Genomic DNA, 26,725 nt, shown 5'->3' with positions numbered 1-26,725 from the left:
TGTAAATAGATCATAATAAGTATGTGGTGTACATGATTGTCGGCTGATAAATGAAAGGGTGCAGATTGTTCAGCATCAGTGGAAGGAGAGGAACAAGAAAAAAACCTTTCTGATTGCAGCTGCAAATGGTAGCAATTTTTTCTTCCTGCATTAATGAATGTAATTCATGTAATGCATATTACTTCATTCAACAGCAAAATTCTCACGCTCAGTTCACAGACATAAAGTATTTTAATTAAGAATATCAATGAGTAATGACAATCCACTTCCAGAAAAAGCAAAGAAAGACACTTCTTTGGCCATGTAGAAGGAGCTGTGATGCAAATACAATTTATCAGTGTAATAAATTCACTTTCCTAAAACTCTTTACCAAAATAATAGCATTTAAGCCACGTTCTGTTTTATTTGTCTGTTTTCCCTTTATAACCTTCCTTTATATGCAGTATTTGACTGCAAACCTGCATTGTACAGTCTCTAGTGATCAAATATTTTCATCCTCTATGAACACCACAAATTAAAAAAACCTTTCAGCAACTGAATTGCAACACAACATACACAAAACTAAAATAATTCATTGTCTAGAGACTATAACAAATTTTAATGTGCATTTACAGAGTAAACACAGGGCTGAAAGGGGTCAAACCAGTGGAAGTGAAAGCATGTATTACAAAATCCACACAGTACTGAATTACAAACTAAAAAGTGTTATTTTGTCAAAAAAAAGGAAATAAAGATGTCTATTGGTGGCATGACATATAGATAATATTAAAAATTGACTTGCATGAGGACCAAAGTATGTCTACTCTGAAGTTATATCACACAGACTGTAAGCAATTTACAGAATTTAAGTTAGTTTTGCATATACAGGAGTTGCAAAATTAGAGAAAACACACTGAAATATAGAATGCACACGAAAAAGAAAAATGTGTATATATAAACCTCCACGCAGTCATGAGGGGTTGGCCTAAGTCAGTAATTGCCACCATTGAACAAGAAAGAAACGAAAAAAGACAGGGAAAAAACCCACAGGTGAAAAAGAAAAGTAATAATAATAATAAAAAAAAAAACCAACTGAAGCCAAAATTATCCTCATTTGTTTTCCAGAAACAACATCCTCTAGTCTGTTTAGCTGCTTTGTAGAATTTCTTTTCTCCTCCCTACTCCTCATGAAAAAGAAAAAGAAAAAAAAAAAAACAAACCTCTTTGATAAAGTTTGTGGGCTGTTTTATTTGGGTCGATGTTAAATCACTATATCTTGTTTCATTATTTGGCCTCTGTTTGCTTCCAGGCTGAAATGGTTCTTTAAGCACAGGAAATCAAATGCCATCCATGGTTAATTCTGTAATACTGATGACTCGCAGGCCAACCCCTGAGAAGTCAAGGACAAGGCTTCTCCTTGCTGAAAGAAAAGAAAACTAGGTCTTGCTGTTACAAAATGTTTGATTACATCACATCAGTTCTCTTCAAATAAAAGATAGTGATACGCCAAAGAAAATAAGATATATCAAGAAAACATGTGGTATCCTCTTCTTTTTATAATATTTATTTATTTATTTTATTTATTTAGTATTTTTGTTTGTACTTCCTGAAGAAGGTGCTCCTTGTGTAGAGATTTAGAGTACATTGGGTGCAGAGTGGTGGTTGGAGGTTAGGGTCAACTTTGCTGTCCGCTCCGTGGATTTTACAGGCGATTTGCTCTTTGCTTTAAGAAGAGAAAGTGATATTGGAAAAAGTCAGCACTTTTAGATTAAAGCAAAGCACCCTTCACAAAGCCACAAACAAGAAGCAGGACAGAAAGTCCATGGCTTGTAGCTATCCTCGCACCTGCGGAAGAAGTTATAAGATATTCGCTCATCTTGAAGATTTCCAATGCTCCTTATAAGGCTGTTTTAAACACATACATTTATATATTTAATTAGCTCGCCAGGTTGGCTCTGGTGCCCATGAATGTCTTGGCATGCACTGCAAATAACAACACATACAAAGTATTTCAGTCCCAGGGAGGTTTTGTTTTGTTTTGTTTTCCTTTGCTTTTGTTTCTCGTCTGTCTTTTTAAACAATGTCATCCAATAAAACCATATACCAATAAGAACAAACCCAAGAACCTTCCTCCTCAGAGTGTTCTTTACAAAATAATTTCCAGCATCACATCATTGACTACTAACAAAAATGTTATCTAGTGGCTACAGAGTTTTTTCTTGTAAAGCAGAGGAAATACTGGCAAATGACTGTGCTATTTACAAGCAGGAAACAGAATGCTAAAAGGTTTGGAGCATTTATTTTTGAGACATTATCTTTTCCCAGATTTTTTTTTCTTTTTAAAAAGCTGTGAAAACAATGCTACATATCATTACTTCTAAAAACATGACTTTCTATCTTAAGTACGTTATCAGAATAGAAACATTCAGAACTAGTCTAATTAAACTGAAATATTCGCACACCAAGGACACGAGTATTTAGACGTCCAGTATACCAAGTCTCAGCACTTGGTGACACACTATATCTAAAGAATTACATTCAGAATTTGAAACATATTGTGTGAGGTAAAAACTATACATTTAATTTTGTTACACTATAAATAAAAGTTCCAATCATAACAGCGTAATTCATGATTAATAGTTTTTATAGCTGTGTTGTATACTTGAAAAGGATGAATGTTATTGATGGCTACAGGCATCAATTCTATAACATAGTAATAATGATGTTATAAGCCGTCCATAATAATGCTGGACTTTTAATAACTGATTATTTTTTAAAAATATATTAATCATGTATAAGCTATTTTAAAAAATAATTTAATATTAAACTGAGTGCTGGAGTCTGTTACAGTCCCAAAAAGCATGTTTATCTTCTCGTTAAGAATATACACAATGAAAACAAAAAGAACTCAAGGCAAGTACTCATTTTGAAAGTTTTCAGATGTTTATCAGTAAAACATTTCTCTGTATCCGCTAACTACGTTAATAAGTGTATCTAGAAGTATTTTTTTTCCTTTAAAAAACAGAGATTACAATAAATCTCAGGTCTCTCAACATTACTTCCTTTTGTAAAAACACGGTGTGAGATGTTGCATACATTCTTGTTACCATAAAAGACTTAGTCTTCTGTCAGATATGCAAGAGCTTCTAACTAACAGTGATATTTCAATTATCTATGTGTGAACTGAATTTCTGAAGGAATAATAACTTTTAAATGGAAATGTGTCTCAAAGACATTACTGAGATTTTCAAAAAAGTCCAAGGGAACCCTGAGCTTACTTCCTACTGAACATAGACATGAGTGGGAAGCCTACTTTTCTCTTGTCCATCTGATAATCCTAGCCTACCTGTACTACACTACAGTAGTTTGCTGGCTTTCTCAAAACACTTGTTCTGTACTAGGAACAAGCAAATACACAAGTAAATTTGCTGTAACTTCCTCCTGTGGGTTGTTCTCATATAGGTAGCATTTACAAGCTTACGCCCAAGGGCTGAGTTCAATTTCTGGCTTTGATTTTATTGCAACATGTCTTTCTTCTCTCTTTTATAGAAGGTGTAAAATTTGTTATTTGACAGATTTTTATAAAGGCTTTTCTTTCCCTAACTGGGTTAGTAGAACTTAGAACCTTTGTCAGTGTTAGATCATTTCATGATGTATTGAATTATTTTCACTCATTTTGTTCCATTTAAATATTTTTTTTGATTGAACTAGAGCAATACACTGCTCAAGACAAGTCTGAGGAGGTCTTTGGAGATACATTTCCTCTGCACAAAATATGTACATTTCAAATAAGCATAAATACTCAAGAGTCACACGGATATTTTTTAAAAGAGCTTTTAAAACAATTACTGGCATTATAATTTGAGAATTTGAAAGCTGTAATGTGTAGAAGGGAAACAGTATGACACAAAATAGGTTTGACTTAAACTATTTCACAGTGGGAAAAGCAGCATCAAAATATTTGCAGGCAAAGCATTCTTTAATTTTTGGTTTGGTTTGGTTTGGTTTGCTTTTTTTTCAATATCACAATTTCTAGATCCCCAAATTAGGGATCATATATTGCATACACATTATAATATTTTTATTCATAATATCCAGTCTCTGTATAAACCATGACTTCCCTCCAATTCATATCATATGTTCTACATGCATGTTCTTCTGTAAACAGCAACTTTGTTTATCTTGCAAGGGATTTGGGTTAGAGTACATCCAGTAAGTACAAGGTAAAGTAATACTGAACACATGAGAAAAATTCAGGGGAGATACAACTAAAACAGTTTCAGCTTCCAGATGAAGTAAGAGGCTGTTAGGATTGTTGGAAATCACTGTTATAAACAGTGTCCTTTGCATCATTTCGGGAACTGATTAGTAAGTATATCCTAATGTCATATCAGGTCTGCATTTACTGACTTAATAGTTTCTAAAATGCTTTCTAGCCTAAACGGATACATTTTCAGTAATATATTATCCCAATAAAATGGACTTACAATATACAGTGACATATATGACTATTAGGTGCACTCTTGACTTTTCAGTGATTCTTTATGAAATACAACTGGAGTTTAAATATCCTCAGGTTTGGTTTTTTTTTTGTTTTGTTTTCTTGGAGATGTGTAAAAGAACTAGATTTCTTCTCCCATGAACCCAAGCATTTATTTAGATTTTGGAAGGGTGAAACCTCCAAATGTAGAATACTAACAGAGCAAAGCCAAAAGTAGCCTTTTTAGATTTTTCCCTGTTTCTAATCTGCCATATTTGCTTATATTCTATTATTTTGGTTTCCATCTTGGTAAAACATAAGGATAAGGATACCGATAAGTGATCAGACATAGTCAGAAATTTCCATTTTGACTGTGAGTCCAAAAGTCATATGGTGTTTAAATCAGAGATTTAGTTTCACTATTTTTAGACTTAAGTCGGAGACAAAATACAGATCAGAACCCAAATCCAAATGTCTTGAAAACAGAAAGTTTCCAAATTCAGAGTTTTCATGCAGACGTTATTTAGGTATAAAGTCCTAACCAGGACTTAAACTGTATCACTGGAACTGTGAGGATGATAACATAAGTAAAAATCTGTCAATCTAACTTTGGATTTGCTAAAATGATTACTTATTTCCTCACCATTTCTAACACTAGCTTCTAATTAACATAATGAGAGCTAAAATAAATTTTATTGCAGGTCAAGAACACTGAGTAAAGCTGGACTATAATTACATTACCCTCAAAGACAACAATCTAGAAAAACAGTAATACATAAGCATATTATTTCTACATTATTAGTTAAAATCTACTTAAGGTGTGGGTCAGGGAACTCTGCTTAATATGTGAGTCAGGGATGCTCAGGTTTTGACCTATCCGCCACTGAAATTCAGTTAAATTCTTTCTGTGAGATGTTTTGGTTTTTTTTCCTGCCATTGACATACACCCAAAAGAGCAAACGTTGATTAAATACTTAGCTTTCTCCTGTAAACAACTGCTATATTGCCAAAGGCACGTGATCATGAGATAAATTTCTATGCAACAGCATGACAGAGTAGTTCATAAAACGCTTTGAAATTGTGATTTATTCAAGTATGTAGTTTAATTAAATGCTATGAAAACAAAGGAAATAAATAGTGATAAATAATTGTGATCTTAGTGTTTAAAATAATAATCTCTGTCACAAATGTTACACCATATTTCATGGCTTGTAGCATATGGATCAAATAGCTAAATATGGATTTTGTTCTGTTAATGAGATCGTAGAGCATCTAATAAAGTCAGTAGAAGTTATAGATTGTTAGTAAACCTTAACTGATCAAAAAAAATAGTTACATGTTGCATGCCTGAATGAATATAATCCCTTGCTTTCACTAAGATATTGGTAAAACAAAATTTGTGTAAAAATACATGGGATTTTGGGCGACAAGCAGAGAAAAGCAAGTGCTGGTTTCATAGTTTTGTGTGTTTATTTTTCACAACTGGACAAAACACTGATCTATAAACTAAGCAGCTGCCTCAGGCCCTAGTTTTAGAATCCCCTATTCGTAAGAGTACCTTACATGGTTAACCACCTTGGATCTCAAGTAGTTGGCATCTGAAAGAGCTGAAGTTTAGCACATTTGGCTTGCTAAGGTTTGGGAGATCTCAGGGAGGTAATAGCCTCCTGCACTCTGAGCCTCGATACCCATCAGAGCACCTGAAAATTGGATTCTTACAGTTATGTTTACAATGAGTAGTGTATCCTCACATAAGTAACAGAACGAATCTGTGAATTCAACAGCACAGCTTTAATATTTTACTAAACATATAAGTTTAATGAGGGTATCCTTGAGTTTCCTTTAATTAGTAAGCCACTAATCACAAGGGAAGACTAAAACCTAAGTAGAAACCCAGTTCTGTGCTGACCAGTACGGGAGAAATACAACCAGCTGTGCAAAAGTCCATTCTAGATTCTCTGTACGTATTACGTGATGTCAAAACATCCCTGCATATATGCGAGTGATATATATTCCGCTTGTACTGAATATGTCTTAGTTTTGTTATACTACTGGTTTCTGAAGTCACAGAGGTGTTGACACCTTGGGAGCTTCATTTTTCAGGAATTTATGCTGATATTTTCAATCTTTAAGTGTCTCGGCTTTGCTTTATAGTGTTAGATTTGAAATAGTCTTCTTGTCAGCCCTGTTGAAACCACATGAAATCATAATTTTGCATTATTTCCATGTAAAGTAAGTAAAAGCTCATGAAATACCTGCCTTAATTTTACTGGGGATATTAATGAACGATAAGACTTATTGGAAGACGTTTGCAGTTTTACATCCATAAAGATAGATGAAACCAAGTATGGTTGATTTTATTTGAAGTTTTATTTGAATATGTCTCACACAGGTTTTAAATAGATTCTTCCTATCTTCCTTCCTTTTGGCCTACCAATTGCTATAATTTTTATTCCTCTGAACTGCAGAAATCACAGTTATCTATAGCTCTCCTATACTGCTGGAATATATACCCACACTTAAGAAGAAAATTTCCATTCCACAAACATAAAATCCCCCTTTCCCTTCTCAGGAGAGTTACTTCTCATGTGTGTCTTAAGACTCAATCATCTGTGTTTGATTTTGAGGAACTAAATGACAAAAGACTAGCAGTAAGTATATTCAAGTCTCCTAATGTAGATACTTTTGCTTAGGCTTCCGGTCCGTCTCTCTGCATTGGCTCTATAGAAGTCAGCCTAAAATAGCATGAACTGCTCATGACTGTCTTAGGCAAACATACCACACAGTGAAATGAATTCATCTTACACACCAGAAGAAAAGTTCTGAATTTCTGAATTAATTTTTTTTTTTTTTTGCATTTTGGAAGAAAACTACTGCTTCTAAATTGAAGGAAATTTAGAATAGGCTATACATTGAATTTCCTTAAAGTCTACTTAGATTTTATGTCCAGCTATAGCTCTATTCATCTACTATGTCCTCCTTTTCTGCCAGTGATTCCCAGAAGAGCAGGTGAGGAAGAGGAATGAGATCCTAGATGGACAGCTGTCCCCTAGTTTTCACTAGGTAAGGCACCTAGGTGAACAGAGGTGTTCAGTCCTGTCATGGGGCAAAAGAAAGTGACAGCTTTCCAACCCTGAGTAGAGGAGAGCATTCTGACAGAGGTTAGAGCCACAATAACTCCTGGAGCTCTTTCTGGGCTAAGAGAGGTCACAGCCTTTGGCTTGCTGCCAGCTATACCTAAAAACACGTTCTAATGCAAACTTGAGATGGAAATACTTGGGAGAGGAAAAACCTGAGCGTACTTCAAATATAGGTAGCATGAGGTAAAATGATACTTGACTTCAGGCAGTCATCCAGAACAAGCCACGGTAAATCTACAAAAGGACAATAGACAGAAGTATGAATGGAGAAAGAAAGAAGAGTGGGATTTTGAATGACTTCTGCAATTTCACAATGCCAAGATGGGCAGAAGTAGAATTACAGGTACACTGATGTGAACAAATATAAGATTTTACATTCAGGCCATCATCCCTTACATCAACCCATACCTAGGGAAACATTTAAATCTTGTTCTTCCTCTGCAACATATCTGAGAGTCATGGTTTTCTTTTTAATTCTTCAAAGAGTGCTCTTGTTCATCTCTCATTCTTTAACTCCTTGATTAGAACCAGGCTTCCTAATTGCGCCATCACACACTATGAAGAAGCTAAAATGATCTCTAATGTCATTCTCAAAGATGAACATTAGATCTTCAAAATGATGTGACCCTGTCATCCTTTTACCTTGAACAGGCAGGAGGCAGAGGTAAGATCCCTAAACATGTAGCTGAAATGGGAAGTGTATTAACATTTATAGATTTTCATATTGTTCTGATTAAAATAGCCAAAAATCAGTGTTGTGTTTGAACATAGTTTTTCAGGAAGATGAACTGGATAGTCTAGTTGGCTTAGTCTACCTCTAGTGTAATTTTTGCTCTCTCCTACATCCTTTATCCTGTAATTCACAACCTCCATTCTCACCAGTACCTTTCTTTCTGTTTACATGTGTGGCTTTGTTTAAATTGTGTTAATAAGTAGTTCAGGACTAAACAATATTTTACATACTAGCATGATTAGGAAATCCTGATGCAGTTTTGCATTAGCTTCATGAGTGTCATTCATTTCTATAGCAGTGATCCTAAGCTTTGTTCAAATGCTTACCCTTCTTGGAAAGTAATTTTGGCTATTTTGGTCTGAAAGTGAGTCTAGCTATCTGGACAGACTATCCCATCAAAAATACAGCTTCTGAAATTTTCATTTCCCTAGCATTTTCATGTGATATTCTCATAAACAAGTTTAGAGTAGTAAAGTAGCAGTAAGTTAGATATCCATTCGGTGAAATGAAGCATAGATTACTTGTCTCTGCAGTGATATGTGGGCTAGAGCATGTCAGACTCAAAATGATTTTGGAACCTAAGGCAGATAGCTTTCAGCTTTAGACATACCCAGAAGCAAATTCCTCCTTCTAGCATCTTAAAACTTCTTTGTGTGCTCAGCTACCTCAATTTTCATGTGTTCAGCCAAGGATATAGTGAGTTCTTGATGTCTCTGAATTGTTTAGTGGCTGTACAATTGTCACTACTTCCATCACTATATATTTATTTTATTGTGGAAGCCATTTGTCTTGATACTCAAACTTCCCTGACTGACTGCTTTTCTTAGGAGAATGACATTCTGCCTACCTGAGGGTCTCAATCACAAATGTTCAGGCGTCAGCCATGTGTAGCAGATATCTTAATTCTCTTCCTCCCTATGGCTGGTGTTTGAGCCTGCAAAGTTTTAAAGCTTTTTTTTTTTTTTTGTGGGTTTGTGTTTGGGTTTTTTTTTTTTTTTTCCCTTACATTGAATATCTATTTGCACGTGTAAGCAATGCATTGACTTCAGCCGTTTCTATTTCTGTGAGAGTACTTTTTGGGAAAAGGATTGCTAAGAGAGATGTTTGCAGTCTGTGAAACACCAGTGGTACCTATTTAAATAAAACTAGTGTGAGAAGCAGTCCAATATCCAGTGCCCATGGCAACAGTTAAAAACTGACGGGTATGGGGGCAAGCTCAAGCAAATGCAGGCCCTGAATGGGTTAATTGGTATTGTCTGAGAACCACTGGCAGCATGCTTTACAACTGCTCTTATCAGCACTGGGCACCTTTCTCTCTCATCCTATCCCGGAAAATCGTGGATATAAAGTGTCTTAGACTTTTTTTAATGTCTAAGAAAAACATATAAAACAATTAATTTCTATTTATTTGTACAAAATGGCTGATTTCAAAGCAAATGCTGGTTTTGTGACTGTCCTATGGTAACCCGTCCTCATCTACTTACTTGCATATAGCTATGTACCATCCTGAATGAAGGTGGGAGCTTAGGCTGCTAACAAAACTTCTCATTGAATTGACTTCTTTGTTAGTAACCGACTTCTGCTGTTGTAACTAAACATGGCTCCAGCACAAATTGTTCAGCATTTTTAAAATATATATAAATGTGTATATATTTGATATATAGACTCATAGAATGGTTAGGGTTGGAAGGGACCTTTAAAGGTCATCTAGTCCAATCGTCCTGTGAGGAATAGAGATGTCTCCCACTAGATCAGGTTGCTCAGAGCCCTGTTCAACCTGGCCTTGAATGTTTCCACGGATGAGGCATCTACCACCTCTCTGGGCAATGCCACATTGTAATTAAACTGTTAATAGAGCAATTTCTGAAAGATACCATAAAGTTGCAACAAGAATTTCATTTGGAGAAAAATATAATTGAACTCATATTTCTCCTTCTGTGCTTTTTGCATCCTCTTCATACTTTCATCTCTCAGAAAAAAAAATCTTAAGTGGGATGATACTGAACATTACTCTATCATCTTCAACAGTGCTGTCATACCAAGAAAAACATATACAAAGAGGGTTATTATAACACAGACAGAAGGAAAATTATCATTCTTTGTAAATATTTCAGCATGAGATATTCAATCCCTTTTCTTGCTTTTCACATCTGACACTGCTTAGGCTTATGTTTGACATACAGTCAACCTAATCTCCTTCTATTTATATCATTTATATAAGAGCTATTTTCATGGAACTCAGCTAAGCTCCCATTTGTCTGTACCCATCCAACTGGATGAGTCTGTTTTCTTTGCATTATTACCATTCCTAGATGGTAAGTGTTTTGAGGCAGGGACCATTCTTCAGATCCTTTGTTTGCCTGGTGGATAATGCAGTTGTTATGGAGATTAAAACAATAACTCTGACCAACAGAACATATCTCTGTCTAAGGGCTATGACTCACGAGCTCTTAACGGTTTTAGCTGAAGCAGTTTAAGATGATAGTGCCTCCATCTCTCTACTCCCCCTTACAGAAACTAAACCCCCAATAGTAGGAGTGATACAAGGAAACCCCACGCCATCTCTTCATCTATCTCAATTTAACAACCTGATGTTTTCATATATCAGCTGTCTCAGAGGCTTAATTTAGTGCTCTACACTGTGAACTGGCAGAGCTGAGGAGCAGGCACCTATTTCCTTCTTCCGTCCAGGTTTAGGGCAATAACTTCTGATCAGGGCAAGACAGAGACATTTTAAACTGTAAGAGCTAAATCAGAGTTCACGAGTCAAAGCCTTCACCCTTGCTATTGTTTTGATACCAATTAAAAAATACAACATTATCGCCCCTACAACCACAGTGCACTAGTTAAAAAAAGGTGGATTGTGAGAATGATGCTTGAAGTATTTTTGACAAATCCTGTATTAATTCTATCTCCTTTGCATTCTGCATTGTTGAATTTTTCTACTTTTATTTCAGATTTTTTTTACCTTTCTCATTACAGTTCTTAGATGTGGGATCAATCATAATCAGGAAATGTCATTCATTGTTATTAAAAGACTATTCAAGTATAACGTGGCCACTGATCAGTACATATTGTATGCATGTGAATACTTCAACAATACAAAACAGGTAATCGACCTGTTCTTTTGGCAGAATTTCACACAGACACAATGCTATGTAGTCCTGTTCTCAAACAGTATTATTCTACTAAAGGTCTCTGCACCATATGAATGTCTAGCTCTGTGAGACCTACTGCTAGTTCTGAGCTTCATAATTGATTTATTATTGCTCCCTGACAAAACATCTTGCCCTTTTAACTCTTTTTTTTTTCAATTGCACAGAATGAACTGGAGATGGATACACCATCTTCTGTAGTCATGTAGAAGTCACTTTTACAGTCATTATAGCCTTATGGCTGTGATTTGGTGGCCAAAAGCCTCAGTCAGTGTCACAGGCAACAGCAGTAGCTAGGGAATAACAACAGTAGAAACAGGACTGGCAGCAGAAGTAGCATCCAGATTTGCTATTTGTATTTTTATTGCTGTTGATGAACACACAGATTGTATGTATGAAGCCCTGGGAATCCTGACTGTGGCCGTTAACTTCCACATTTTTATTCTTCTCAGCACATTAGGCAGCTTTGTTCCAAGACAGTAGCATTTGTCAGTAGATGGGGAAACCAACTTCAGTGAGGTGGATCAGACTGGAACATCCACACACAGACATGATAGCAAGCTGCACTGCCGAAAAGTATGACGGCAACTTCATTATGATACAGTAAAATGAAGGGTTTGGGCAGAGTCTTCTCTTCACAAGGCCAGCAGAAAGATCATCAGATGCTCTTCAAATGACATCCAGCTTTGTCGTCAGCAAAGCAGAATTAATTGATTATTACTGTAGCTGCAAAGAAGATTATGCGTCTGGAATATCTTTGAAGCTTATGAATTATTTAATCAAATGGATAACTCCTGTCTGGAGAGTAAGAAAACACTAAGAGTGTCAAGCTTTCTAGCTAGTCTGGCCTAAGGTTTCAAAGATAAATACTAGAAAAAAAGTTTATCAAAGTATAAGAAAAAACACACAAAAAATCTGAAGCAACAAAACTCACCACCAAGATGCCCCCTCCTCCTGAATCTGAATAATCTGAAAACAGCAGTTTCCTTCCCTTCATTCTGCTACCAGACAGCTTCACTGTCGTAAACTTCTTTAGATGGTGCAAGCTACACAAAGCTTGATTCATCTTATAATTCACTTTCACTTTATGAGTACAAGAGAATTAATCTCATCCTCATACTTGAGCCAAATTTTTTGCTATTGTAAATTAATGTCATTCTTTTGGCTTCAGCAGAGTTGTATCCTTCCAACCAGCAGATAATTCTACCCATTTTTTTTAAGTCATGCAAAGGATTTTCATAATGAAGTAGGGCACCATAGATGAGAAACATCCTGCTTCTCATCTGAAACCAGTGCAAATGCCCTCTGCTTTTCTGTATATGTGTCAAGTAACACATGGGTTGTGTTCTGAAGCAAGTAAATCTCATCAGTTATTTCAAGATCAGGCCTTGTCACATATGCTGCAATCTCTGATGACCTAGTGCAAGCCACCTGATTATGTAGTAATGAAAAGTAATTTGAGTGAGCTGACAAACTACTTATAAGCAGGTTTTTTTTTTAACCCCAGTCTTTTTTTTTTTTTCCTTTCTTTTTTTTCCTTTCTTCTCTTCTCTTTCTTTACTAACTGTGTGGTCCATCTGCAATCTTTCCAGTGGTTAATTACTGAAGAAAATTTTATCAGGCATGTAGAACAGAATGACTGTGATTCTGCTACTCAGTGAACTCTGTGGGGTCCCCCTTTATAGATCAGAATTATTCTAAAGGTGAGGTGAGTCTGAAAGGTTCATTTGAAAATAGGTTAAAAAAAAAAAGAAGAGATGTGATTAAGTGCACACATGCTGATGGCAACCGCACAGTGAAATATACTAGTAAGGTTACTAAAATAATAGGAAAGGTCTTAGTATATATGTGTGTAGATAAACTACAATGTAGATGGAGAAAGGGCAAAATGAGTTTCTTAAACTCTGTGCATTTAATTCCTGCTGTGCCTGTCCTCACTGTTTCTGGATTGGCTTCTTAGAAGGCAAACATGCAGTGCAGCATCAAAAAAAAATTTTCCATGTTTTCATGCATATAACCTGTACGGTATTTGAAAAAGCAACTTTTCAAGAGTAATACAGGCTGTGTTTGATTAATAGAGACGGAAATCTGCCATGGAGCCCCTGGTCCTGTAGCAGACTGCTTCTAATCTGCCCCTACCTGTTTTCTCAAATTTCCTCTTACCTCTGTTTGTGATTAGCTAAGGTTATTTAACATCATCATTTTGACAGGAATATGAGTTACAGTGGAGATATCTTATATTTAAGGACAGAATCCATTATTATCTCAAGCATTCTAAGAAGACCATGACTTTCTTCTATGATTCAGTATTAGTGCTAAACTGTGGGCATAACTAAGGATGAAAATAATATCTCTGATTTCAGAGAGGATATGTTTGAAACCAAGCATACCCAGTACTCAGTCTGGCATGGGCATGTGGGATTGAACAACTGCTAAAACTTGAAGAACAATAAAAATCAACACATGTTGGTTGGTGAGTGCTTTCTCTCCTTAGTTTCTGAACCTATATTTTTGAAAAAGGAATAGAAATTAACAGAAATATGAAAGTGATGTAGTACCAGGAACTGGCAATGGCAGTGAGAGACGGTTACAAAACGAAGGTACCATTTTGCTTGGGACAGGAGTTAGAACTGCAGATACACAGAAAACAGTTTGTTCAAACTGGGTTCATTTGGACTAAGCACTAGGAACAGGAGTTAAAATAGTGATATACATTTGGTTCTATCAGAAAGTATGCACATATAAGAAATTAAGATGTAGGGTTTCTGAAAGAAACATAAGGGAGCAGTGAGTTCATTCTGCATTGGAAATCCTGGCCTAAAAAAAAAGGAGGTTAGCTGCTGTTAAGACCTTGCTCTGTCAATGAAGTTATATGAAAAAAAAGTGGAATGACGTCGTTTCAGGAAGAGAGAACTAAGTGTAAGATTCAAGTAAAAACAGAGATTGTAGTGTATACAGGTGTAAAACCAGGAGAATCCTTGCATCATCTTTTAGCAAGAATTTCTGAGAATGGCTGAATAATTTTCAGAACAAGAAGAACAAAACTCTCATTTGGCTTTTGCTTTAATTGAGTCCTAAGGAAACAAAGACTTGACTTTTTGCTGTGCAACAATCACAGTAACAGTTGGTGCCTCCCAGTCTTGTGGGTACTCAAAGTCTCTACAACAGCAGCCGCAAAAGCCAGTCTTTCTCTTAGTGAAGAAAGTAGTAAAGTTGGCTGTCGCCTTGGTGGAAGCTAAAGCAGACTTTTTGTCCCTTCACTTTAAGAGGAGATGTAATGTAAAAGAAGAAAAAACAACACAGAAGTCAGTTTATATCCCAGAAGATTCCAAATCAGTCATAAAAATTGTGCTTACAAGAGATTGATAATAAAAGATTCCTGGATTCTGTAGATAAAAATGGAGGCTGGAAGGAATGCCATCAGTTTATCAGTATCAACAGACTGAAGAAATATGTTTTCATCCTCTTATTTTGCATTCACATCTGTTGATCAGCTTCTCAGTGTGATTTATGATGCCAAGAATCCAGGTTGTTCTGTCTTCGGTAAGGACCACCTTCTCCTTTATGCTCCTTTTCAAGTCACTCACTGCAACTCTACCATCATCACATGAACAGTTCTGGCATGTAGTTATGTCAACAGCTGAATTTGTTACTTCAGGAAAGAAAAAAAAACTTGCTAGAAACATGCAGAGTCTGTATGTAAGCAGTCAGAAAACGGACCTAACATCACTTCTTCATTTGTAGCTATTCCCTCTTGAGTTCTTTGAGCCTGAAAAGCAACTACTGGTGTTGAGTGCTTTAACAGACCATTGGCAGAACAGGAAGAGTATGGGGGATACACATATTCTCAGCACATCAAATTCTGCAGACCTTTGTGTTGCTATAAGTGTTGAGTGACTTGAACACAGGTAGCAGATTTTGTCTAGATTTATATACAGTGAGATTTGATGCAGTAGATTATTTAGCTTCATTTTACCTGAATTCATTGCAGCTCTTAGACCTCAGTTAATGGTAACATTGCTTAGAGTTATAAGGCTCCGTGATAACTCCGTACTTTTACCTTTAGACTAAGATATGTTATGAGTTATGTAGAAAAAATAATGCCTGTCACTCCACCTACATAGGACATTTTCTGGATGTGTGCAGATTAGCCTGTCAAATTACTCAGATTCCTGTTAAGCTGTGATGGCTTCATTTGCTGCAGTCCATGAATATGAAATGAAAGGGTCAAGCTGTGTTAGCTCTGATTTTTCCTTTCCTGACTTTTTTGACTTTCAGATAGATGCTTAGTGCTTCTCAGTGTATTATCTGAAGACTGTCTGTGGGAGATGTTCTCTTTAACTCTTTCTTCCTCTATTGAATCTCCATTATGCTAACAATAACAAGTATCTTTTTTACACTCACGTGGCATTTTTCAGAGCAGCACAAAATGCTGAATGGACCTCATATAACTTTAATTTGTCAGCCCTGGCTATATAGCTTTCTCATAGTTATCACAGATATTCTTACTTTTGAGTAAAAGAGAAGAATGGCAGAAATATCTGTTCAGTTGTGAAATATTGATATTTTAAAATGGCAGTGACTGTAAACTGCTTTTCTAGAGCTACCATTTAAATATCTATTGTTAAGAAATAAACAAAATTCTTCAGTGTGCTTCAGGATAGAAGTTAAGTAGAGCGCTATCTACTACAAAAAATTAATTTGGGGACAAAATATTCATATAATCAGAGTTAATATTTCTTACATTAGTAGCTACATTCTTCAGAAATAGCTGAATACAGATTTCCCAATAACTTCCCAGTGTCATGTTTCCCTCTGCTTTAAATGTATTTTGCAATAGTCTGCGAGCATGACAGTAAAATTTATTGCTTGCCAATAACTATGCACTGTCTCTCTAATATTGAAGAATATGTGATATAATTATCTATGGTTAATAGTATTTCTCTCATTAAACAGTATTGCTGAAGTCAATGTATTACTCAACATGAACAAACACATGACAATCACCCTCTATGTCTTTCAAATGCAAACATGTGGTTAGTAATGAAAAATTTGTATTCAACCATATTTGTGTGTTCTAGATTGGATGGATACATTGCTTACATGTAATGTAATCACACAGCAGTCTTATGTATGCATATATAGTTAGCATGATGTTGAAGAAGGGAAGAGTTTCCCATTTGATGGTATAAGGAGATTGTGTTGATTCCATATTATAAAAAGCAAGACTATTACTGTCTATAACATCACCTTTCTGCTTCTCTGGGGTCTCACAACTGATGTCTCTCCTTCATCAGCTGAAGTTGCTCCTCAAACTTAGATAAAAGTAAAAACTCCCACTGCCTTGTTCTCCTGTGGATATTTCTATTGGTGTAGATTGAGTGTAAAATGGAGTCACAATCCAAATCACATCATAGTTGGAAAATCAGGTCCAAATTTTCTCAAGTAAAGGAAAATAAATCTTGGTTCCCAAGAGTTAAACTGATGTTCATCAAAAATATTACCAGTAATTACTGCATAGCAAGTGACTGTTAAATTGAGAATAAGCCTAATATGGATTCTTGGTACACTCTTTGTTTCTTCAGTAGATGAGTTTCACCTCTGATGAATACAGCATTAATCTGTGCTTCATCATAAAACAAATGAATTAATGAACTAAAGTCTATTTTAATCTGTTTAATTTTTTAAATTATTTATGATTGGGATTGTCTGTACTTGATCTGCAGTAATCTTTGCTCAAGGAAAAATTAGAGATTAAGTTTTCCTAATTTTTTTTTCACAGGGACCTTTCCATGCAATAACCTACTAGCTCTCAAATAACAGATGTCCAATAATCAGACAAGACATTTCTTGGACTAAAGATATAAACAATATTATAGATTCAGTTATACATTCAAAGAGATTTAGAGGATTAGCCATTGTGTGCACACTTTGGCGACAAAGCAGTGTAGTCTGTAGCTACATATTTTGCAAACTTGTCACTATTTTAATTAATTTCACTTAGAACTAAACAGAAACCAGAGTTTTCACTTTATGAACAAGTCTGCTACTTTGAAATGTATGAGTCCCATAGAAAGTAAGCAGTATATATATTTCTTTGAAAGGAAAGCCATGGTAGAGTGATGATTTTAAATCAATTGAAATATTTCTTTTCTTCTAACAACTAAACATTTTTTGGAAGAGCTAAAAAATGAAAATGGCTCCATTTCAGGGAAAGAGAATTGAATGTAACTTTTAAATACATTTTTAAAAAGTATACAGAGGTAAAATGGTGGTAGTATGTGCATCATATTTTCTAATAGTAATAAAATTTTTCATATGAATAATTATATTGTTTCAATCTGTAATGAAATGTATTTTTTCTTATCAAAATATTTTTCTAATAGTATGCCTGTAAGATGAAAGTGATTTCACAACAGGTGTGCTATGAAATTTGTTGTATTCTCAGTTTTCATTTTGATGACATGGCATTTGCTATCAGAAAAATGATGCATCAGAACAAACTGGGTTAACTTCCATTATATATTTTAAGCTAGATTGTGATCTCCTGCCTTATATTGGGCCCTCAGTGTAAACAGAAGTAACCCAGAAAGCCTTAAATGTGGACAATTTGTTTTCCAGAGGCTTTTTGATCATCTACAACATGTCTCAATTTTTTATCCTGTCCATCTCTCTATTGCCATTATACAATGGTCAACAGCTGCACCTTCCGTATATTCATGTACCTTTGCATAACTGTGAATTTTACTGTATCAGTGTAGAAAATGCAGACTTATATTGCTTATAGGTTATTCATAGAGTGGTGTACAAAATCTCCCAAACAAAATGTGTTGTATGTTAATTTCTGCATGACAGAAAATTAAGACATTGTCATTTCACTTGATTCAAAGCTAATGGTCAAGCAGCTGAAGATGACAAACCTACATTCTCTGACAAACCCACACTCTCTGATAAACCCATGGTCTTTCAAAAACCTACACAATGGAGAAATGATCTGGTGTATCAAAGGTCTGCTTAGATTTAGAAGTAACATTCCTTATGAAAATAGGATTGACACCAAAAGTAGACTAATTTCACCAAATGTTAGAGATATAAAAGTTAGATGACTGGTGCAAATTAATTTAGGAAGAAACACTTCTGGATGGGGGTTTTATTTAATTTATCATGCACAGCCATCTTAAAATGAGATGAGTCATTTACTGACACGCCCCTCTCTCTCCACACACACTACAGGGAAAGCTAAGCTTCAGTTAGAGAGTTAACCTTAGGTGGATAAAACCAGTAGAGATAAAATCCACATATAGGAATGTAAGGCTTTTTCCTTCTTCTGCCCAGAAACTTATTCTTCAACTTTTAGGAACTAAGGAGATAGCAGAAGGAATAAATGAGAATTACACTCTTCCTAGTCACAATTGCTGGTTACCTTGTTGGGTTAGCCTCCTTTTACATGCTGGTAAGCAATCAAACAAAAGCTCAAAATGCTTTACCATACCTGATTGTGGACTTTGTTTGGGGATTTTAGCTGCTGCTTCAGGGCTGGAGGTGGCACGCACACGCTGATTGGCAGAGTTATGGATGCTACTTGGAACAACTGCTGAGATGTTTTTGCGAGGTTTCATGTCTTGCAGCCACATTGGAGATGCCTCAAAGGCTTGCATTCGCCGAGAGTGGCTGTTAGCGTTGACTTTGAGAAATGCCTGGGCCTTGTATTCCTGAAGGTCTCCATAGTTGGCGTCGGTCACCCTGCACTCATACAAGCCTTCATCCTTTTTTCTCACTTTTGAAATCTGCAGCTTGTGCGAGATGTCATTCCCTTGTACTTTCACTGTCTGCAAATTTGCCAGGAAAAAACCAAACATGTTGTCAGGTATTATTCTTTCTCTGGGAAGACTCTAAAAAAGTAAAGCCTGTCCAGAGAAGTCAAGTGCCAAATTAATCAGTGGTGCGATTGTGCTTACTGCAGGGAAGTTGCATCAAGGATGAGTATGATTACTTGTATCTGTGAGGATGTCTGACATCTTCTTTCCAAAACTGTTAAGATGATTTGCTCTGAAATGCTAATAGGCCTCAGACAAACAACCCAAACTGCTGTGCTCATTCCAATGAATTGCTTAAGATCATGAACATTCTTAATGAGCTTTCTTACATAAACCTAATATCTGTGCACTTCATTGATTAAACCTTTCCAGTTAGTTGGCTTTATCGAATAATTCAGGTTTTGAACTAGTGCATTAACTGTTTTGTTGGAGATGTTTGCCAATATTTAAACTTCTTTGATAACAATTTATTAGATTAGCTTGTAGTCTTCACTGCATTTAAACTGTGTATTTGACATTCTGTTTGCGTCTTTCAGGTGTGTTCAAACCTTTGGTATTTTTATTTATTAACCATAAGAAGACATCTTGTGTCAGGTAATTCCTTTTGTCTCATTTATATGTGTGTATTTATTAGAATTCATATATCACTATCACTTCTGCAGGACATATTCAAGCAGCATCTATTCAAGATAATTTTAAAAGTTGTCAGCTAAAATAAGACTCCTGATTTATTTTTAATTGCTTTTAATATCTGAAGGTAACATAACATAATTTTGTCTCACATAGCTAAAATGCACATGAGTAAATTACACATCCAGAAATGTGTGATAGATACTAAGATTCATTAGGAAAGGTAACACAGATTCCTTTCTGTATGTCCATCACTTTAGAGAATTTATATTTAATTAATTGGCTATTACTCTCTATTTGAATTAATATCTGTTGCTCCACAGGAAGCTAGTTAAAAGGGATTCAGTGAGACAGAAAACTTCAGCTTTGAAGAACTCCTGAACTTGGTTTACTTCCACTATTGCTTTGTGTCATATCAGTGATAGGCAATGAGGAAACATCAGGGTGATGAATCAGATAATCACAGAATAGTTAGTGTTGGAAGGGATCTTTAAAGGTCATCTACTCCAAGCCCCCTGTAGTGAGCACTCCTTCAACTAGAATATATGGTAGATCACAAAAATGGAAAACTGTTAGATTGAAACTAAGCACAGGTTATTTGTGATTATACAAAACATGCTCCTGATAGCTTGGCATGCTGTAGTCACCAGTGTTGGCAAAGCACCTGTTCTGCCTGCTTGATAAATTGAAGAGCAATACTTGTGAATACATTATCATTTTAAGGTACTGGATGGACTTTACAGCCTGTTGTGTTGTATTCAGCTCTGAATTTATACTTGGCAAACTGAGTTGAAAGTACAGATTGCATACTTTCAAGCATATCATATGCAATATTAATTACACAGAAAGTACTGGATAGTTATTTAAACCATATTCAAGAATAATATATCTCTCCTGAACAGCTCACATTCAGCAAAATGATTAAAGAAGTTTCATATGAATAGAAAGAGCATCTGTAGATCACATTCTGCCTTCATTTGCCCCCATGCAATACCTGCAAGGTTAACAGTGTTGCATGGCACTGATGAAAAATGTAATTTATTTGGGTTTTGCATTTGAAATTTATAAATTATTGCAGTCAGCATGTATTCATGCTTTCAATTTATGCCTGATTATTATTTAAAACCAACAGAAGTGGTGCATTACAGCACAATTAGTATACTTTACCATTTCTTTAAATAATTTACTAAATGCAGTTAAAAGTTTGCTCTCTTCTTCATTACTATACTTTCCAATAGTGCTAATGGATACTGCATGTGCCTTCAAGAAACAAAAAAAAGGAAGGCTACATTTGTAAAAATTGTGTTTATACTGTCAACCTAATGTTGACTTTTTAAAAATTGCAAATATAAAATATTTTATGCAAGCTTCTAAAAACACTGAATGATATCCCATCATGAATTATTGTCATACATAATGAGAGAAAGAGATTTTAAACTTCAAAGATGAGACAAGCTTTACAGCTTATACTGTGTCACAGATCTTATGGATTACTATGGGGATTTTGAATGAGCCAGTATTGATAAGGAATAAATTGGCTGCTAGCACTTTGTCTAGTGGAATAATATTCAAAGACCACATGTGGGTGTCCTTTGTAAGATAGTCTAGAAATGTAACTGAAGATATGGTCCATGACACAAATCGTTTATAGCATATGATGAGAAGCATCATAGGAAATGTAAGTATGGCTGGAACATGTATTGTTTTGAATATAACGTACCTGAATTCTCATTTATAAATACCCTTCAGCTATACCTTGCTGCACTTTGGCCTGATGTAATTACTTGGTTAGTTATTTGTAAGCATCAAAGAGCTCCAGAGTAAAGATTTTAACACAAATTATTCACTTCTATCTTTGCTGGTACTGACAGCCTTGGCTGCAGTTAAAAGGCGCTTCCGAACGGATTGTGTTTGAGCAAGGGAAATACTCCTTTGGGCTCGTAAGGGATATTTACGCTGTAGTATCTGCTAAGTATCTCAGCCTTTCCGCTGCAGTGAGCACCACACCATGACCCCATCACCATACATTTATTGGGTTGCTGAGGAAGGAGGGTGTGTACTCTTCTGAGGTCAGGGGCTGTGGCTGTGCCTGTGCCTGAGTCAGGATATGAGCCTGCTGAGGAAGGCATCCTTTCCCAGGACAAGGGCTGAAGCAATGTTGCTCATAATTTTGTTGAGACTACATTCTGGTTTAGTCTCCAAATGGCAGACTCTGAGTCAGAACCCACTGTCCTAAGAAAGAGTCTCACTGGCCAAGCGCAGAGATTACTCCCAACAGGGAGTAAGTCTTGTCCAAAGACTTTCTGAGCTTTTTTTTTTCTGCCAGTGAACATGAGCGGGGAAAAGCACTAATTTAAATAGTTGCACAACCCACTGAAGGCAAGTGCAGCTTCACGGCTGAATTTCAGCTTTAAAATCAGCTTTGTAGCACTGAGGTAGGGTCAGCAGTCGCCCAGGGTAAACAAGAGGTACAAGGATGGGCACAGGGCTGCCTGCTTCACAGGAAGGAAACAGAGTCCACCGAAGATCTACCGCCTGGGCTGGGCTTGCCGATGCCTTCATGCCCTGGGTGTCCCCGGGAGAGGGATGTCCTAGGGCCGGCGAGGAGGGAGCTGCGGGAGACCTTTTAACAGTGCAGCCGCTTCAGCTTGCGGTGCGGCCGGGGAGGGGATGCCGGGCGAGGGGCACGGCCTCGCCGCACCCCGCGGTGCCCGCTGCCAGACGGCCGCAGGCAGGGCCCGGGGTGGGTGGGCTCCGGCCAGGGGGTGGGGGGAGCGGCCGGGCCGGGGTGGGCGGCCTGCGCCCTGCGGAGCCACTTACGCTGATCTTGGTCCCGTCGCTGTCCAGGTCCCGCTCGGGCAAGAACTCCACCTGCAGGGAAAGCAGCCACGCCGTGGGCCGCCGAGCCACGCCGCGGGTCGCCGGCCCCCGCCCCCCGCCCCCGCTCCGCTCCCCTCCGCGGAGCCCGTGGAGCCGCGCCCCGCGCCTGCCACCTGCGGGCCGCGCCGGGGAGAGCGGGCACGGGGAGCCGGCACCCCCCCAGCGCGGCAGAGGGACATTGCCCTACGGACCCGCCGCCCGCCAGCCCCGCCCCCCGCCACCACCTCGACTCGCGTGGGCCTCTTTTCGGAGCGGCTGAACGCCGGGACCGGCAGCGGAGGAGGCGAGGAGCGTCCCTGGGTGGCACTGTGAGCGGACACGGCCCCCGCTGTCCCGCAATTTCAAAGGCTGAAATTGCGCTGCTGTATGAGATTTTTTTTTTTTTTTTGCTTCTTTGGGACATTGGTTCCCCCTGGTCTCCTCCGCTCTCCCAAATGTGTGCCCTCCTGTGGCAGCTGCATGCAGAGTTAGGTCTGCCAGCTTGGCTGTACCAGCTGTAAATTGGAGGGCACGTGTAGATCTTGCCATTTGGGAAGTAAAAAATTCCCACAAGGAGCAGTCTCTGAACAGCTGCATTCCAAAGCGAAAATGAGCGAGAGAAAAAAAAAAAAGAAAAGAAAGAAAAAATTAGACATCAGAAATCCCTGTGGTTTTGTGAACATCCCTAGCTGCATGCTGAGAGTGACAGGCACCAAGGCCACCATCCCTTGAGGTGGGCATTTTTCTCTGCAGGTTTCTGTGCTGTTATTTCATAATCAAAATTAAGCCCCTGGGGAGATCCAAAACCTCCCTCTGTTCCCTTCTTCTCCCCAACGTCTTCTCTCCTTCGCTTCCTTCCTCTCCACTTCTCCTGTGGCATTCCCAGGTGGTTTGGGGACCCCATGGCCAAGGATCAGTACCTGAGTGCCTGTCACTTCAGCTGCAGCCTCTTGGTCCTCAGCTGCCCGCAGAAACCACCACTGGATTTCAAGGTACACCGAAGTGGAGCCACTTTGGAAAGCGCAAGACATCTCCACGTTCTGCCCTTCAGTGGCCGTGACATTTCGGGGAAACTCAGTGAATTTTGCTGCAAAACAAATGGATAACATGTTGGGGTCTCCTGTTACCTTTTCTGTTGCCTTTTCTCTTCTGTCTTTCTCTTTTTTTTTTCCTTTTTAATTAATTTCTCTTCTTTCTTTTCTCATTCCTCCTCTCTTCTGATTTTACAGTTTCCCCACAGATTATTTCCCCTGGTTTTTCTCACACCCAGGTGTGCCTTTCCTCCCTTACGCACAAATCCACCTTTACATTCTAAGCTCTCATCACAGGAAATGCGAGAGATCCCCCCCTTGCTTGCTCCCATGGGCTAGCAAAGTTTCATGTAATTAGGTCCAAATACTCTTGGGCTGAATGCAGTATTTCATCAGACTCACTGAGGGATTTTGTGCAAGATCAATTTGGAAGAGAAAAAAAAACCAAACAAACAAAAAACCAGAGTGATTTATTGTATTTTGTAGGGCTGAGCTGGAGACGTGTGAATTGTTAAATTTTCCACAGTCGACTGGAGCGGCTATTGGAATAGGGGTTCTTCTGAGGTGGGGTTACCGCCACCCATCAAAATGCCCATTTCAGAGGCTTTCCCTGAGTTAGTAAGTCTTTATGAGAACATCTGCTTGCATGATCAGATCAAGAAGCAATAAATCTTCTGTGTCTCAGTCCTGGTAGACACTTTCTAGAACTAACCTTCACCTTTGTATCTCAGTCCTTTAACAAACAGGATCTGCCCATTTCAGCGTACCACTGCTAGGTTTAAAAACTAATCCTGATGGACACAGTCCAGGGCACCAGTATTTCTTTAAGTCTCAGTCTTGACTTCCTTCTCATCCTCTCCTATAACTCACTTTAAAATTGTGCAACATAGTGAAACATGACAGTCAAGTGAGGGGGACTACAGACAAACAGTGTAATGAATAAAACCTGTGTTTCAAGAAAGGGAAAATTTGGAAACACCTTGCAATGTTGCTGTCTGTTATGCATTGTTACGGACTGACTAGAGCGTGTTATGATGCAAAGGAAATATTGCTCATTGTCTCCTCCCCTCTTTCTCTTTATCCAGGCTTCCTAGCTAACCTGAAATTGGTGGGATAATTTGGCAATGCACTCAGTCAGTGTTACCTCTTTTTTTCCCCTTGCATTTGTGCTTGGCAACAGATACTTAGCAAAGCTACTTGCTTTCTGTTTCACGGTGTCCCTTTTTCTGCCTCCCCCGCCCCCAACCAGTCAGCGATTGCCAGTCGCCGAGTTAAACCCAGCGAAGGACTGCGCATTTTGTGTATTCGGGGATTGTAAGTTTGTTTTGGTTTTTTTGGGGGTTTTTTTTTTGTTGTTGTTGCTCCCTCCCCTCCCGGCCAGAGCGTGTGAGCGGTGCGGGGACGCGGGGCGGGGGGGAAACCACCAGCGTTCGCCCCCACCGCACCGCCAAGCGCAGCCCGGCAGAGCCAGCGGGGGGCGGCGGGCGGAGGGAAGGGGGCGGTGGGCGGGGGGCGGGGGTCAGCGCGGGGCGGCCCCGCGGGAGCTGTCCGTGGTGCTGACAGCGTCGCCGCAGCCTCTCGGTCCCAAGCGACCGGTTCCCGCAGCGCCGGGGCTGCTTGAAATGCAAGGCGCGCCTTTCGGCGAGGAGGGAGGAAGGCGACGGGGGTAGGAGGAGGAGGTCTTAAAATAAGTCGATTTTGTCTTTTTCTCCCCTTTTTTCTTTTTTTTTTTTTTTTGGAGGGGGAGGGAGAGGGCAGAAATACACATAGTCACAGAATCGAAATGAAGGTCTGACTCCGAGGATTGCAGGATGATGGGAGAGGAAAGGGGACGCAGCACGAAAGGATACTGAAATATTTTAAGGGAGACAGTAGATTTAGCCATCTGGTGCTTGATGTGAATACGATAATTATGCGTGCACGGGTAGGTGTTTATTGAATGTGTACATGCATATGTACAAACATGCACCATCCGAACACATGTATGGCCATTTACCAACACCCCTTTACTCTTGTGCAAGGTGCCTGTTATTTCCCTCTTTGCAATCAAGTAAAGGAAGCCTGTTTTATTCCCACTTTGGGGAACTTCTCACTTCTGTTCCTATTTACAGACAGTTTTTAAGCTAAATATAAACTTGATGCTTGATGTCCTCATCTCGTATCCATTATGGTTGTTTTCCTTATTTTTATTCTCTTCTCCCCCCTGCCACCCCCCAGCCCCCCAATCCTATTCTTAGTCTGTTTTAGCACAGAAAAACACACACACGTATTTGACAATAAGTGATCTTACCTTGGGTAGAAAGTCCTTGTTGAATATACATAACTGAAAAGAAAATGAATCCAACATAAGCTAGAAAGATCCCCATCATTCCAAGACGAAGAAGAAGTCACATCAGGGTAACAAAAGCCAAAAGTGCCCTCAAAAAAGGAAGAATTAATATATGAGTGTATGTATGTATCTCTAAATATATGAACAGAAAGAGATTTTAAAATGTTACAAAAAGGCTCTGTATTGTAGCCCTAGCTGCGACACTGGCAGCATTCTGCTACTCAGTGGAGTCTTTTTCTTTGGGAAGAGCGAGTATTGCAATACAGTGTGGTTCAGATGAGCTGTCTCAGGCACTGTGTTGCTTGAAGTCCAGATTAAGACTTAAAAAAAAAAAAAAAAAAAAAAAAGAAGTGGAAAAGTGTGTATCAGCTGCCTTCTGTGCCTTTTTTCAGCTACCTGGTAGCTTCGTCCAACGTCAGCTCTTGCTGTTCAGGATGGCGTGATGACTGCCCTCCCTACACACTGATCCAGCTTGGGAGAGTGGGGGAAAGAAAGGGGGGGGGGGCGGAGAGAGAAGTCTACCGTGCTTGTATTGCTTCAACTTTTCCCTCTAATGGCTGCGATAATGCTTT

General features: G+C 38.3%; 1 protein-coding gene across 4 annotated transcripts; it reads right to left on the bottom strand.

Annotated features, from left to right (window-relative positions):
* Positions 1-212: 212 nt before the first annotated feature.
* On the bottom strand, positions 213-26,575 carry VSTM2A (V-set and transmembrane domain containing 2A). Of its 4 annotated transcripts, none has more exons than XM_086742032.1 (5): positions 26,115-26,575; positions 23,714-23,880; positions 22,755-22,805; positions 18,980-19,316; positions 213-1,824 (listed from the first exon to the last, which is right to left on the bottom strand). In XM_086742032.1, the coding sequence occupies exons 1-5, from the start codon at positions 26,191-26,193 to the stop codon at positions 1,748-1,750; spliced, it is 711 nt and encodes a 236-aa protein (XP_086598158.1). In that variant the 5' UTR covers positions 26,194-26,575; the 3' UTR covers positions 213-1,747. The 4 variants fall into 4 exon arrangements, with proteins under 4 accessions (XP_086598158.1, XP_086598157.1, XP_086598159.1 ...); XM_086742031.1 differs by having other exon boundaries at positions 213-1,702; XM_086742033.1 differs by lacking the exon at positions 213-1,824 and adding an exon at positions 1,829-1,962.
* Positions 26,576-26,725: the final 150 nt, after the last annotated feature.

The sequence above is a fragment of the Chlamydotis macqueenii genome, chromosome 2 (assembly GCF_036417535.1).
Source record: "Chlamydotis macqueenii isolate bChlMac1 chromosome 2, bChlMac1.mat, whole genome shotgun sequence".
Classification (NCBI taxonomy): domain Eukaryota; kingdom Metazoa; phylum Chordata; class Aves; order Otidiformes; family Otididae; genus Chlamydotis; species Chlamydotis macqueenii.
The sequence above is the reverse complement of the archived record's forward strand: the minus strand, read 5'-3'. Positions and strand labels throughout refer to the sequence as shown.

Bases quoted from the DNA above. Each gene is read 5' to 3' on its own strand.
- VSTM2A (XM_086742031.1), bottom strand. From the start codon at position 26,193: ATGATGGGGATCTTTCTAGCTTATGTTGGATTCATTTTCTTTTCAGTT. The intron at 19,317-22,754 runs GTAAGTGGCTCC...GCAAATTTGCAG, and splicing joins GCGACGGGACCAAGATCAGC to ACAGTGAAAGTACAAGGGAA. The intron at 1,703-18,979 runs GTATGGTAAAGC...CTCTTCTTAAAG, and splicing joins CAAACAAAGTCCACAATCAG to CAAAGAGCAAATCGCCTGTA.